At 48.8% G+C, this 14509-nt stretch overlaps 1 protein-coding gene across 1 annotated transcript; it reads left to right on the top strand.

Annotated features, from left to right (window-relative positions):
- The first annotated feature begins 947 nt into the window (after positions 1-947).
- LOC144273311 (olfactory receptor 10D3-like) lies at positions 948-3919 on the top strand. The gene is made up of 2 exons (XM_077831773.1): positions 948-952; positions 2974-3919. The coding sequence occupies exons 1-2, from the start codon at positions 948-950 to the stop codon at positions 3917-3919; spliced, it is 951 nt and encodes a 316-aa protein (XP_077687899.1).
- The last annotated feature ends 10590 nt before the right edge of the window (positions 3920-14509 follow it).

The raw sequence follows: 14509 nt of genomic DNA, 5'->3' as shown, positions 1-14509 counted from the left end.
ATTTCACCAGGGCATGGATACAATCCTGTGCACACAGAGACACAGAGAAGGGGGCAGGGGAACAGCAGGGGATACAAACCAAGGACAAAGCTCTGTTGGCTTCAGAGGCCTCCAGATGAACCTCTGGCCCAGTTTACGCCTATTTCACACCCTGGGGGGAATTCTCTGCCTTGTGTCACATCGCAGGAGAGCCTAGAGGAACATGAACATCCCCTCCCCCCTCACAATGTCTGGGTTAGATTCTCAGCTGGTAGAAATCTACGCAGCTCCCTTCAGTCCAATGGCATTACTCCTGATTTACACCAGGGTGTGTGGCTGAGAGAGGAAACAGCCCCAGGGAATCCAATGGAGTTCCCCAGGAGTCAGGTCAGGGGGAGCGAGAGCAGAATCTGGACCCTGGTGGACCTGGGGATCTGGCCTTTTCAGTTCCATGGCGCTACACTTACTGATGCCGGCGGAGGGTTTGGTCCCGGGGGTCTATGAGCGTTCTCTCAAATGATGCAAAATCTCCATTAATTGGCGACTCTGCTGCGGTCTCAGTCTGGGAGCCTGGTGGGGATTCAGGACCCTGGTCCCGAAGGGCCTGAAGGGGATTTAACGACCACGGAGAGCCATAAGGAGGCTGGAAGCTGTGAGGAAGCTGTGGGGCTCGGCGGCAGTGTGGGGTGATACGCTGCGGGCAGCCCTGGCTAGCTTCAGAGCGGATTAGGTCTCCGGGTTGGATACCAAGGGCCCAGGCTGTGCACCTCTCCTGGGCGATGGGCTGTTTGGGTTAAGAAAGCTGGATGGTGCTACACAGGAATCACGGCCGGGGACAGAAAGGAAGAATTCCAGGCAGCTGGATCGGCCTTTCCCAATGCAGCCAGTGTAAGACTCCTACTTTGGTAAAGTTCCCTCGGTCTCTGCCTGTCTCTGAATCTGTCAGTCTCTGTCTCGCTCAGAGGGAGATGACGTCAGCCAAATATTTTCTTTAGAGAGAAATCGATCCAGCCCTGTATCCATCCTTCTCTGTGCAGTACCTGCCTGCCTGCCTGTCTGTCTGTGGTGTATCTATCCTTTATCTCCCTCTCTCCATGTGTTATATCCCCACCCTGCCAGCGTTTCCCCTTCAGCTCTGCCTCTCCTGCACAGGGAAAACTCCCTGGCAAAACCCAAACAGGCTCTTTGTTATTGTCCTTTAAATCTCACCTTAAAAATCCCTCTGGCATGTTATCCACACAGCCGAGCCTGCTGATCACGGCTGAGCAGAGACAAGCTGTGGCCACGGGTGCTGAGGAACAATTTGTGCAGTGGGGGTGCTGAGAAATTGAACCAAACTGTGAACCCTGGATATGATGGTAACCATGTCAAGGGAGGAGCTGCCCCCCGCCCAGCAGCCCGAGTTCCAGCACCTCTGGCTATGACTATTCCCCTTCTTCTTTCCTTTTCCTGCTCTCGCTAATCCCAATAACACCCTCCCCAACAATTCACATCATTAACAAAGCTGGGGCAATTCTTCACCACATTCATTGGTTTGTAATTTCCATCCTCGTCCTCTTCCTTAACACAAACACATAGCAGCCAGTGCATTTATAACAACAAAACCCTACCAAAACAATCACTCCACTGCACACACGGCTATCCCTCTGCGGAGAGCATGAGGGAGAGACCAAACTATATATGACAAATGCTGGCCACAAAAGGAAGGCTCAAAGGTACTGTGGTGACAGGGGTGGGGAAAGGGCTTAGACAGAACAGAATTGAAGACATTGGAATAGGACAGGTGTCAAGGTTCCTTCCCCACTCTGAACGCTAGGGTACAGATGTGGGGACCTGCATGAAAAACCTCCTAAGCTTCTCTTTACCAGCTTAGGTCAAAACTTCCCCAAGGTACAAAATATTCCACCCGTTGTCCTTGGACTGGCCACTACCACCACCAAACTAATACTGGTTACTGGGGAAGAGCTGTTTGGACACGTCTTTCCCCCCAAAATACTTCCCAAAACCTTGCACCCCACTTCCTGGACAAGGTTTGGTTAAAAGCCTCACCAATTTGCCTAGGTGACTACAGACCCAGACCCTTGGATCTTAAGAACAATGAACAATCCTCGCAACACTTGCACCCCCCCTTTCCAGGGAAATGTTGGATAAAAAGCCTCACCAATTTGCATAGGTGACCACAGACCCAAACCCTTGGATTTGAGAACAATGAAAAAGCATTCAGTTTTCTTACAAGAAGACTTTTAATAGAAATAGAAGTAAATAGAAATCCCCTCTGTAAAATCAGGATGGTAGATACCTTACAGAGTAATTAGATTCAAAACATAGAAAATCCCTCTAGGCAAAACCTTAAGTTACAAAAAAGATACACAGACAGAAATAGTTATTCTATTCAGCACAATTCTTTTCTCAGCCATTTAAAGAAATCATAATCTAACACATACCTAGCTAGATTACTTACTAAAAGTTCTAAGACTCCATTCCTGGTCTATCCCCGGCAGAAACAGCATATAGACAGACACACAGACCCTTTGTTTCTCTCTCTCCTCCCAGCTTTTGAAAGTATCTTGTCTTCTCATTGGTCATTTTGGTCAGGTGCCAGTGAGGTTACCTTTAGCTTCTTAACCCTTTACAGGTGAGAGGATTTTTTTTTTCTCTGGCCAGGAGGGATTTTAAAGGGGTTTACCCTTCCCTTTATATTTATGACAACAGGAAAGAGGAAAAGAAACTGGAATGGACTAGAATAGAATAGAAAATACGTCCCCTTTGTTCCTCTCTGAACTGTAGGATCTTCAAGGCAGACATTTTCAGCACCAGCACAGTGAGACCCTGACCCCAAGTGGCATTACAATGATAGAAATATACACCACTCCTAATGACTGTGAGTCATGGGGGCTTTAAAAGGAAGGGTGAGCAGAGCATTGCAGCTCTACTAGGATGACAGGTCTTTTTGTTTCAGATACTCACTGGCATTATTTCTCTCCCCTACCCCAGGAATGAGTCCTCCGTGGGTCGGGTCAACCATACTGTGGTGACTCATTTCGTCCTCTTAGGGATCCCCAACACCGATGGCCTCCAGACCATCCTCTTCATCACCTTCTTAGCCTTCTACCTCTGCACCCTGCTGGGCAACCTGCTCATCTTATTAGCCATCCTCCCTGACCCCCGACTGCACACCCCCATGTATTTCTTCTTCTGCAACCTCTCCGTGCTGGACATCGGTTTTTCCTCCATCAGCACCCCTAAATTCCTGGCCAACCTCTGGGCCAAGAGTAGAACCATCTCTCTGGGCGGGTGCATGTCCCAGGTCTTCTTCTACCACTTCCTGGGCAGCACTGAGTGCCTGCTCTACACGGCCATGGCCTACGACCGGTACGTGGCCATCTGCCACCCGCTGCGCTACCTGCTCATCATGAACCGGAGGGTGTGCGCCCTCCTGGCCGCCGGCACCTGGGTCACCAGCTCCTTCCACGCCACCATCCTCACCAGCCTGACCTTCACGCTGCCCTACTGCGGGTCCAATGTGGTGGACTATTTCTTCTGCGACATCTTCCCGGTGGTCAAGCTGGCCTGTGCAGACACGTACATCATCGAGACCGTGACCTTCACCGACACTGGCATGGTGCCCACGACCTGCTTCCTCCTCATCCTCGCGTCCTACGTCAGGATCGTCTATTCCGTCCTGAAGATAAACTCGGCCGAAGGGCGGCGCAAAGCAGCCTCCACTTGCGCCTCGCATCTGGCGGTGGTGACGCTGTTCTTCGGGCCCTGCGCCCTGGTCTACACGCAGCCCCAGTTGAGCAAAGTGCTGGTGACCCCTGTGCAGATCTTCGGCAACGTGGTCACGCCCATGCTGAACCCGGCCATCTACACGCTGAGGAACAAGGAGGTGAAAGCGGCTCTAAGAAAACTGAGAGGGGGTCAAACGCCTGCACGTTGATATGCAGCAGCTGCAGGCATAGCATATGGGTCTGCTTGGAAATACCGAGCTGTCTTTGACATGCTGTGAGGCTGACATTTTCAAAGCTGCCTAAGCGACAGGCACAATCAGTCTGCACTACAGTTAGTAGAAATTGGAGATTCAAACCTTGAAGAGGACGTTGAAAATCTTGGCCTTATTACACAGCTCTACAGAGCTCGAACTCTTTAAGTCCATCATTATAAGGCAGGTTTTCTACTCCTTCAATTATTCTCATGGCTCTTCTCTGATTCCTCTCCAGTGTGTCAACACCCGTCTGGAATTGTGAACACCAGAACTGGACACAGTGTACCATCAGCGGTCACACCAATGGTAAAATCACCTCTCTGTTCATACTAGAGATTGCTCCTTTATATATCTCAGGGTCACATTAGGTCTTCTGGCCACAGCATCGCACTGGGGGCTCACATTCAGCTAATTCTTCACCATGATCCCCCAATCTTTTTCAGAGTTGCTGCTCCTCAGGAGAGTGGCCCCCATCCTGTAAGCACAGCCTCGATTCTTTGTTCCCAGATGTACATGCATATGTTTAGCTGCATTAAAATGCCACAAATCCAGACTTATGGTGCCTGAGAAAAGACAACCTGGAATGGGAGATCAGTGCACAAAATGTGTACATTGATTTTTAAAACCACTGTAGCTTCTGATGAATAATGGGAAAGCTCCATTGACCTCCAAACCATGGGCACTGGGTGGCCATAGAGGGAGATGCCAAGAGAGCTGGTGGCTATAGTATCTTGTAATTGAGAACTGTATCAATTCAACATACCTACATTTAAAGAGCCCATGGGAATTATTTGCAAACCATTATCTTACAGTTACGACAAAGGCCTGGGACACAGGATATCTAGGTTCCAGTACAGGCTCCATAGAAGATTCTGTATTTGACCTTAAGTAACTCACTACATTGCTTTGTGCCTCAGTTTCCCCATCCATTATACATGTGTAACCTAGAGCTACTGAGACCACTGAGAGAGAGAGATTAGTGAGGCTGCTTTACAGACTTAGCTAAGTGCCAGTTGACTTTTAGCTCATGTGGTAGAGGCTCATGCCTTTAGCTCCAAAGGTTCCCAGGTTCAATCCTGCCTGTGACCCAGGTCTCTTGGCGTTACACGTGGATAATTAAATCCTCTGTCACTCTCAGCTATGAAATGTGTATCGCATTCAGGTGGGAACTGTGTCTATGTATCTGCGCTGCATGTTGCACAAAGGGACCCATGTCTCAGTTCCAGACTGTAGGTCCTACCATAATTCTATTATAACAATAGTGATAATACAAATTAAAATAGTCAAATGCAGTTCCGGCTCTGGTGTTCATGGTAATGACACATGGAACTCAGCTAAAGCAGTCAAGAGTAACTTCTGAGCCTGGCTCCCGGTGCAATGAGAAGGAACAGCCTAGGTACTCATTAGAAATATCGACATTTTAATTAATCCTAGTGGCCATTGCACCCCGTTGGATACTCTGACTGGGCTGGGGATAACAGATCTACAAAGATTAATTATACCATCTGCTTCTGCCTCTTCATCCTGGCTCCCAAATAAGACGCCTACCAGAGGAAGAGCAGGAAATGATCGCGACTAGAGAAATTGCAAGGGGCCTTATTAAAACTGCGGTGCTGGGACACCAGCAAATGGATTGATGAGATCATTGCTGGAAACCCCCTAATCCAGCCCTGTCTTTTTCACATCCCTCTCTGTGTGGTGTCTATGGATTTGTCCACACTACAGAGCTTCCCAGCGATGTAGCTAACCCCCGCCAACCTCTTAGGGTAGATGCACAGTAGAAGTGCAAGACGAGGCTTGAGTCTATTCTGCTTAGCTAGCTAGTGATGGAGCAGCTTTGGTTCAGTTAAATCAGCCATAATGCGGTAAAGACCCTTTCTCCTGAAACCTGACTGTGCAAAGGGGAGGGTAAGAGAACATGCCCAAGACCCAGAAAGATGCAGAGCGATGTTCATCCCAATGACAAGAGGAGGGCTGGCATTGATAACATTTCTGCTGCTTGGGTTAGTTAATGAAGGCTGGTTCTGTGTCACTCTGTCTGAGTGGCACCCAGAACAATGGTGCTATGATCTACTCCTGGGGGAATTCTGTGCAAAAAAAATTAAAATTCTGCAGAAAAAAAAAGAAAAACTGCACACAATATTTGAAAAACTCTGCATCTCCTGTCTGGGGTCGTACAGTATGGCCGGGAGGGACTGCTAATGATCGTCCCCCTCTATTCGACATTGGTGAAGCCTCATCTGGAGTACTGTGTCCAGTTTTGGGCCCCACACTACAAGAAGGATGTGGGTAAATTGGAAAGAGTCCAGCGAAGGGCAACAAAAATGATTAGGGGTCTGGAACACATGACTTATGAGGAGAGGCTGAGGGAACTGGGATTGTTTAGTCTGCGGAAGAGAAGAATGAGGGGGGATTTGATAGCTGCTTTCAACTACATGAGAGGTGGTTCCAGAGAGGATGGTTCTAGACTGTTCTCAGTGGTGGAAGAGGACAGGACAAGGAGTAATGGTCTCAAGTTGCAGTGGGGGAGGTTTAGGTTGGATATTAGGAAAACCTTTTTCACTAGGAGGGTGGTGAAACACTGGAATGCGTTGCTTAGGGAGGTGGTGGAATCTCCTTCCTTAGAGGTTTTTAAGGTCAGGCTTGACAAAGCCCTGGCTGGGATGATTTAATTGGGGATGGGTCCTGCTTTTGAGCAGGGGGTTGGACTAGATGACCTCCTGAGGTCCCTTCCAACCCTGATATTCTATGATTCTATGATTCTATGATTCTTTCTTATAAGCAAACTAGGGAAACCTGGTCTACAGGAAAGTGCTATAAAGTGGGTGAAAAACTGGTTGAAAGACTATATTCAAAGAGTAGTTATCAATAGTTTTCTGTCAGACTGGGAGGGTGTATCTAGTGGGGTCCCACGAGGGTCAGTCCTGGGTCCAGTAATATTCAATTTAATTATGTGGATAATGGAATGGAGCGTGTGCTTATAAAATTTGCAGATGACGCCAAGCTGAAAGAGTTTGTAAGCGCTTTGGAGGACAGGCTTAAAATTCAAAATGACCTTGACAAATTAGAGATTGGTCTGAAATCAGCAAGATGAAAGTCAGTAAAGACACCAATGTACTTCATTTAGGAAGGAAAATAATGGAATGCACAGCTACAAAATGAGGAATATCTACGTAGGTGGCTGCAGTGCTGAAAAAGATCTGGGGATCATTGGGGATCACAAGTTGAATATTATCCAATAATGTGATGCAGTTGTGAAAAAGTCTAATACAATTCTGGGGTGCATTAACAGAGTGTTGTATGTAAGAGCTGGGAAGTGATTCCCACTTTACTCAGCATTGGTGAGGCCTCAGCTGGAGTACTATGTCCAGTTCTGGGTGCTGCACTTTTAGAAAGCTGAGGACAAATTGGAAAGAGTCCAGAGGAGAGCAACAAAAATGATAAGATTTAGAAAACCTGACCTATGAGGAAAAACTAATAAACTGGGTCTGGTTGGTTTTAAGAAAAGAAGACTTGCATGAGGGGCGGGAGGGGGGGAGGGGGAAGAGAACGGACTTGATAACAGTCTTCAGGTATATGGGGCTGTTACAAAGAGGACAGTGATCATTGTTGTTCATGTCCACTGATAGTAGGACAAGAAACAATGGGCTAAATATGCAGGAAGGGAGATTTAGATTAGATAGTAGAGAAAACTTTCAAAAGCTAAGGGTAGTTAAGGGCTGGAATAAGCTTCCAAGGGAGGTTATGGAATCCCCATCAATGGAAGTTTATAAGACCAGGTTGGACATACACCAGTCAGGGATGATCTAGGTTTGTCCTGCCTCAGTACAGGGGGATGGATGAGACATAGATGAATTCCAGCCCCACATGTCTGTGATTCTGTGATCCTTTGAAGACACTTTAGGCAAACACAGGTTATTAGGGTCAATACATGAGTAATTGGATGACATTTAAAGGTCTGTGATATAGATATACAGGAGATCAGACTAATGGACCTTTATAGACAAATTCTATGAAAATAATACTGCCCAATTGTTTTTTAAGGGGATTTGTACTCCTGAATCCCCTAGGTCATTTGGAGAAATCTCTCCCTACAGCTTTAGCTTAGTAATTGAGAGGAGTGCTTTCTTCATGCAGGTTGCCTAGGGGATTTGGACACCCAGTTCTGGTAGAGGTCAATGGGAGCTGGGCGCCTGACTTCCCTTTGAAAAGAACTAAATATTTCTGCACCCGCTTATACACTTGTCCACAAGGGGGCAGCCCTCACAAGGTGAAGGGCCCTGAGCGAAGGAGTTCTGTGCCGTGAGAGTGGCACACGGTTGTGATGGGAGAGAAGGGGCTGGTCGCTGATTGGCTGGGCACACGAGGGGGGAGAAGGATGTATCCGATCCCTCCAGCACAGGAGACCCCAACACACGTGCCGGCCCCAGGGAGAACTCAGCAGCGTCCCCGCGCCCTGGGGTGTCAGTGAGCGCAGGGATGGGGAGGCCGCGGGGGGTGTCCTGGGTGATCCAGCTAATGCACCTGTGGGGTAAGGGCTGGGGAGACAGAACCCCTGGTTACTAGCAGGGAGCTGGGGCTGTATTTCATTGACTGTGTGGTGGGGAAGAAGGGAGTGAAATGGAGAGATCGGTCGGTCTGTCCCCCCGCAGCCTGTCTCTCTTCCCACCCCACTCCTCGGTTCCCAGGGGCAGGTGGCTCGGGGCAGTGTCTGACTTGGTTCCCCCTTGTCTCCGTTATTCCCAGTGGCCAGTGGGCAGTTCTCTGTGGAGCACAGCCCGGAATGGCTGGATGTCTCCGAGGGGCAGAATGGCACCGTGACCTGCACTTACTCCAGTGCACTCACCCGTTTACACTGGTACCGGAAGGCTCCTGGGGAGTGGCCCCTTTTCCTGCTGATGCTGTTCGGTAAGGGGAGCGAGACACAAGAACCGAATTTCACTGCGGATCACGATCCGGGGCAGAAGCGGAGCTCCCTGCACATCCGCGGCTGCCAGCTGTGGGACACCGCCCCCTACCTCTGTGCCGTGCAGACCCAGGCTATGTCTACACTATGAAATTAGGTCGAATTTATAGAAGTCATTTTTTTAGAAATCGTTTTTATATAGTCGATTGTGTGTGTCCCCACTCAAAATGCTCTAAGTGTATTAAGTGCATTAACTCGGCGGAGTGCTTCCACAGTACCAAGGCTAGAGTCAACTTCTGGAGCGTTGCACTGTGGGTAGCGATCCCACCGTTCCCGCAGTCTCCGCCACCCATTGGAATTCTGGGTTGAGATCCCAATGCCTGATGGGGCAAAAAACATTGTTGCGGGTGGTTTTGGGTACATGTCGCCGGGCCCTCCCTCCCTCCATGAAAGCAACGGCAGACAATCGTTTCGTGCCTTTATTCCTGGCAGATGCCATACCATTCAAACATGGAGCCTGCTCAGCTCACTGTCACCGTATGTCTCATGGGTGCTGGCAGACGCGGTAATGCATTGCTACACAGCAGCAACAACCCATTGCCTTGTGGCAGCAGACGGTGCAATAGGCCTGAAAACCATCGTCATCGTGTCCAAGGTGCTCCTGGCCGCCTCGGTAAGGTTGGTCAGGAGCGCCTGGGCAGACATGGGCGCAGGGACTAAATTAGGAGTGACTCGACCAGGTCATTCTCTTTAGTCCTGCAGGCAGTCCTATTGCACCATCTTCTGCCGGGCAGCAAGAGATGTGGATGGCTTGCAGTCCTACTATACTGTCTGCTGCCAGCCAAAGATGTAAAAGATAGATGGAGTGGATCAAAACAAGAAACAAACCAGATTTGTTTTGTACTCATTTGCTCCCCCCTCCCTCCCTCCGTGAAATCAACGGCCGACAATTGTTTCGGTGAGGTCTGTCAGGGGCACCTTGAAAACTTTAATGGAGATTCAGTCCTACCTGAACTACCAGAGGAAGGGATAGTTTAGTGGGTTGAGCATTGGCTTGCTAAACCCAGAGCTTTGAGTTCAATCCTTGAGGTGGCCATTCTGTGTGACAGTTGTTTTTGTTTCTCCTTGATGTAAAGCCACCCCCTTTGTTGATTTTAATTCCCTGTAAGCCAACCCTGTAAGCCATGTCGTCAGTTGCCCTTCCCTCCGTCAGAGCAACGGCAGACAATCGTTCCGCACCTTTTTTCTGTGCAGACGCCATACCACGGCAAGCATGGAGCCTGCTCAGATCACTTTGGCAATTAGAAGCACATTAAACACCACGCGCATTATCCAGCAGTATATGCAGCACCAGAACCTGGCAAAGCGAAACCGGGCGAGTAGGCGATGTCAGCGCAGTGAGGAGAGTGATGAGAACATGGACACAGACTTCTCTCAAAGCATGGGCCCTGGCAATGTGGGCATCATGGTGCCAATGGGGCAGGTTCATGCGGTGGAATGCTGATTCTGGGCCCGGGAAACAAGCACAGACTGGTGGGACCGCATAGTGTTGCAGGTCTGGGACGATTCCCAGTGGCTGCGAAACTTTTGCATGCATAAGAGTACTTCCATGGAGCTTTGTGACTTGCTTTCCCCTGCCCTGAAGCGCATGAATACCAAGATGAGAGCAGCCCTCACAGCTGATAAGTAAGTGGCAATAGTCCTGTGGAAGCTTGCAATGCCAGACAGCTACCAGTTGTTGGGAATCAATTTGGAGTGGGCAAATCTACTGTGGGGGCTGCTGTAATGCAAGTAGCCAACGCAATCAAAGATCTGCTGATATCAAGGATAGTGACCCTGGGAAATGTGCAGGTCATAGTGGATGGCTTTGCTGCAATGGGATTCCCTAACTGTGGTGGGGCCATAGACGGAACCCATATCCCTATCTTGGCACCGGAGCACCAAGCCGGCAAGTACATAAACCGCAAGGGGTACTTTTCAATAGTGCTGCACTGGTGGACCACAAGGGACATTTCACCAACATCAATGTGGGATGGCCAGGAAAGGTACATGACGTTCGCATCTTCAGGAACTCTGGTCTGTTTCAAAAGCTGCAGGAAGGGACTTTATTCCCAGACCAGAAAATAACCGTTGGGGATGTTGAAATGCCTATAGTTATCCTTGGGGACCCAGCCTACCCCTTAATGCCATGGCTCATGAAGGCATACACAGGCAGCCTGGACAGTAATCAGGAGCTGTTCAACTACAGGCTGAGCAAGTGCAGAATGATGGTGGAATGTGCATTTGGACATTTAAAGGCACGCTAGCGCAGTTTACTGACTCGGTTAGACCTCAGCAAAACCAATGTTCCCACTAAAAGAAAAGGAGTACTTGTGGCACCTTAGAGACTAACCAATTTATTTGAGCATAAGCTTTCATGAGCTACAGCTCACTTCATCGGATGCATACTGTGGAAAATGTAGAAGAAGTGTTTCGTGAGCTACAGCTCACTTCATCGGATGCATACTGTGGAAAGTGTAGAAGAAGTGTAGAAGTTCTTCTACATTTTCCACAGTATGCATCCGATGAAGTGAGCTGTAGCTCACGAAAGCTTATGCCCAAATAAATTGGTTAGTCTCTAAGGTGCCACAAGTACTCCTTTTCTTTTTGCGAATACAGACTAACATGGCTGTTACTCTGAAATATCCCCACTGTTATTACTGCTTGCTGTGCGCTCCACAATATCTGTGAGAGTAAGAGGGATACATTTATGGCAGGGTGGGAGGCTGAGGCAAATCGCCTGGCTGCTGGTTACGCGCAGCCCAACACCAGGGCGGTTAGAAGAGCACAGGAGGGCGCGGTGTGCATCAGAGAAGTTTTGAAAACCAGTTTCATGACTGGCCAGGCTACGGTATGCAGGTTCTGTTTGTTTCTCCTTGATGAAACCCCCCGCCCCTTCGTTCACTCTACTTCCCTGTAAGCTAACCACCTTCCCCTCCTCCCTTCGATCACTGCTTGTAGAGGCAATAAAGTCATTGTTGCTTCACATTCATGCATTCTTTATTAATTCATCACACAAATAGGGGGATAACTGCCAAGGTAGCCTGGAAGGGGTGGTGGAGGAGAGAAGCACCGGGAGGGGTGGTGGAAGAGGCCACACACCACTTTAAAAGTTTAGGTTTCAGAGTAACAGCCGTGTTAGTCTGTATTCGCAAAAAGAAAAGGAGTACTTGTGGCACCTTAGAGACTAACCAATTTATTTGAGCATGAGCTTTCGTGAGCTACAGCTCACTTCATCAGATGCATACCGTGGAAACTGCAGCAGACTTTATATATACACAGAATATGAAACAATACCTCCTCCCACCCCACTGTCCTGCTGGTAATAGCTTATCTAAAGTAATCTTCAGGTTAGGCCATTTCCAGCACAAATCCAGGTTTTTTCACCCTCCACCCCCAGCAGGAGAGTGAATTTGTGTGGGGGGGTGGAGGGTGAGAAAACCTGGATTTGTGCTGGAAATGGCCTAACCTGATGCTCACTTTAGATAAGCTATTACCAGCAGGACAGTGGGGTGGGAGGAGGTATTGTTTCATATTCTCTGTGTATATATAAAGTCTGCTGCAGTTTCCACGGTATGCATCTGATGAAGTGAGCTGTAGCTCACGAAAGCTCATGCTCAAATAAATTGGTTAGTCTCTAAGGTGCCACAAGTACTCCTTTTCTTTTTAAAAGTTTAAAACTTTCAAACTTATTGAATGCCAGCCTTCTTCTGCTTGGGCAATCCTCTGGGGTGGAGTGGCTGGGTGGCCGGAGGCCCCCCCACTGTGTTCTTGGGCGTCTGGGTGAGGAGGCTATGGAACTTGGGGAGGAGGGCGGTTGGTTACACAGGGGCTGTAGTGGCGGTCTGTGCTCCAGCTGCCTTTCCTGCAGCTCAACCATATGCTGGAGCAAGTTAGTTTGATCCTCCAGCAGCCTCAGCATTGAATCCTGCCTCCTCTGATCATGCTGCCGCCACCTTTCAGCTTCAGCCCTGTCTTCAGCCCGTCACTTACTCTCTTCAGCCCGCCACTTACTCTCTTCAGCTCACCACCTCTCCTCCCAGTCATTCTGTGCTTTCCTGCACTCTGACATTGTCTGCCTCCGCGCGTTCGTCTGTGTTCTGTCAGTGTGGGAGGACAGCATGAGCTCAGAGAACATTTCATCGCGAGTGCGTTTTTTTCACCTTCTAATCTTCACTAGCCTCTTGGAAGGAGAAGATCCTGTGATCCTTGAAACACATGCAGCTGGTGGAGAAAAAAAAATGGGACAGTGGTATTTAAAAAGACACATTTTATAGAACAATGGGTACACTCTTTCACAGTAAACCTTGCTGTTAACATTACATAAATAGCACATGTGCTTTCGTTCCAAGGTCACATTTTGCCTCTCCCCACCGCATGGCTAGCCCCTCACCCTCCCTCCTCCCCGTGGCTAACAGCGGGGAACATTTCTGTTCAGCCACAGGCAAACAGCCCAGCAGGAACGGGCACCTCTGAATGTCCCCTTAAGAAAAGCCCCCTATTTCCACCAGGTGACCATGAATGGTATCACTCTCCTGAGAATAACACAGAGAGATAAAGAAAGGATGTTGTTTGAACGCCAGCAAACATACACGGCAATGCTTTGTTCTACAATGATTGCCGAGTATGTGCTACTGGCCTGGAGTGGTAAAGTGTCCAACCATGAAGGACGCAATAAGGCTGCCCTCCCCAGAAACCTTTTCATAGAATCATAGAATCATAGAATATCAGGGTTGAAAGGGACCTCAGGAGGTCATCTAGTCCAACCCCCTGCTCAAAAGCAGGACCCATCCCCAATTAAATCATCCCAGCCAGGGCTTTGTCAAGCCTGACCTTAAAAACTTCTAAGGAAGGAGATTCCACCACCTCCCTAAGCAACGCATTCCAGTGTTTCACCACCCTCCTAGTGAAAAAGTTTTTCCTAATATCCAACCTAAACCTCCCCCACTGCAACTTGAGACCATTACTCCTTGTCCTGTCCTCTTCTACCACTGAGAACAGTCTAGAACCATCCTCTCTGGAACCACCTCTCAGGTAGTTGAAAGCAGCTATCAAATCCCCCCTCATTCTTCTCTTCTGCAGACTAAACAATCCCAGTTCCCTCAGCCTCTCCTCATAAGTCATGTGTTCCAGACCCCTAATCATTTTTGTTGCCCTTCGCTGGACTCTCTCCAATTTATCCACATCCTTCTTGTAGTGTGGGGCCCAAAACTGGACACAGTACTCCAGATGAGGCCTCACCAATGTCGAATAGAGGGGGACAATCACGTCCCTCGATCTGCTGGCTATGCCCGTACTTATACATCCCAAAATGCCATTAGCCTTCTTGGCAACAAGGGCACACTGCTGACTCATATCCAGCTTCTCATCCACTGTCACCCCTAGGTCCTTTTCCGCAGAACTGCTGCCAAGCCATTCGGTCCCTAGTCTGTAGCTGTGCATTGGGTTCTTCCGTCCTAAGTGCAGGACCCTGCACTTATCCTTATTGAACCTCATCAGATTTCTTTTGGCCCAATCCTCCAATTTGTCCAGGTCCCTCTGTATCCTATCCCTGCCCTCCAGCGTATCTACCACTCCTCCCAGTTTAGTATCGTCCGCAA

Source organism: Eretmochelys imbricata, chromosome 13 (genome assembly GCF_965152235.1).
Source record: "Eretmochelys imbricata isolate rEreImb1 chromosome 13, rEreImb1.hap1, whole genome shotgun sequence".
NCBI classification, from domain to species: domain Eukaryota; kingdom Metazoa; phylum Chordata; order Testudines; family Cheloniidae; genus Eretmochelys; species Eretmochelys imbricata.
Note: the sequence above shows the minus strand (reverse complement) of the source record. Positions and strands in the feature narration are given on the sequence as shown.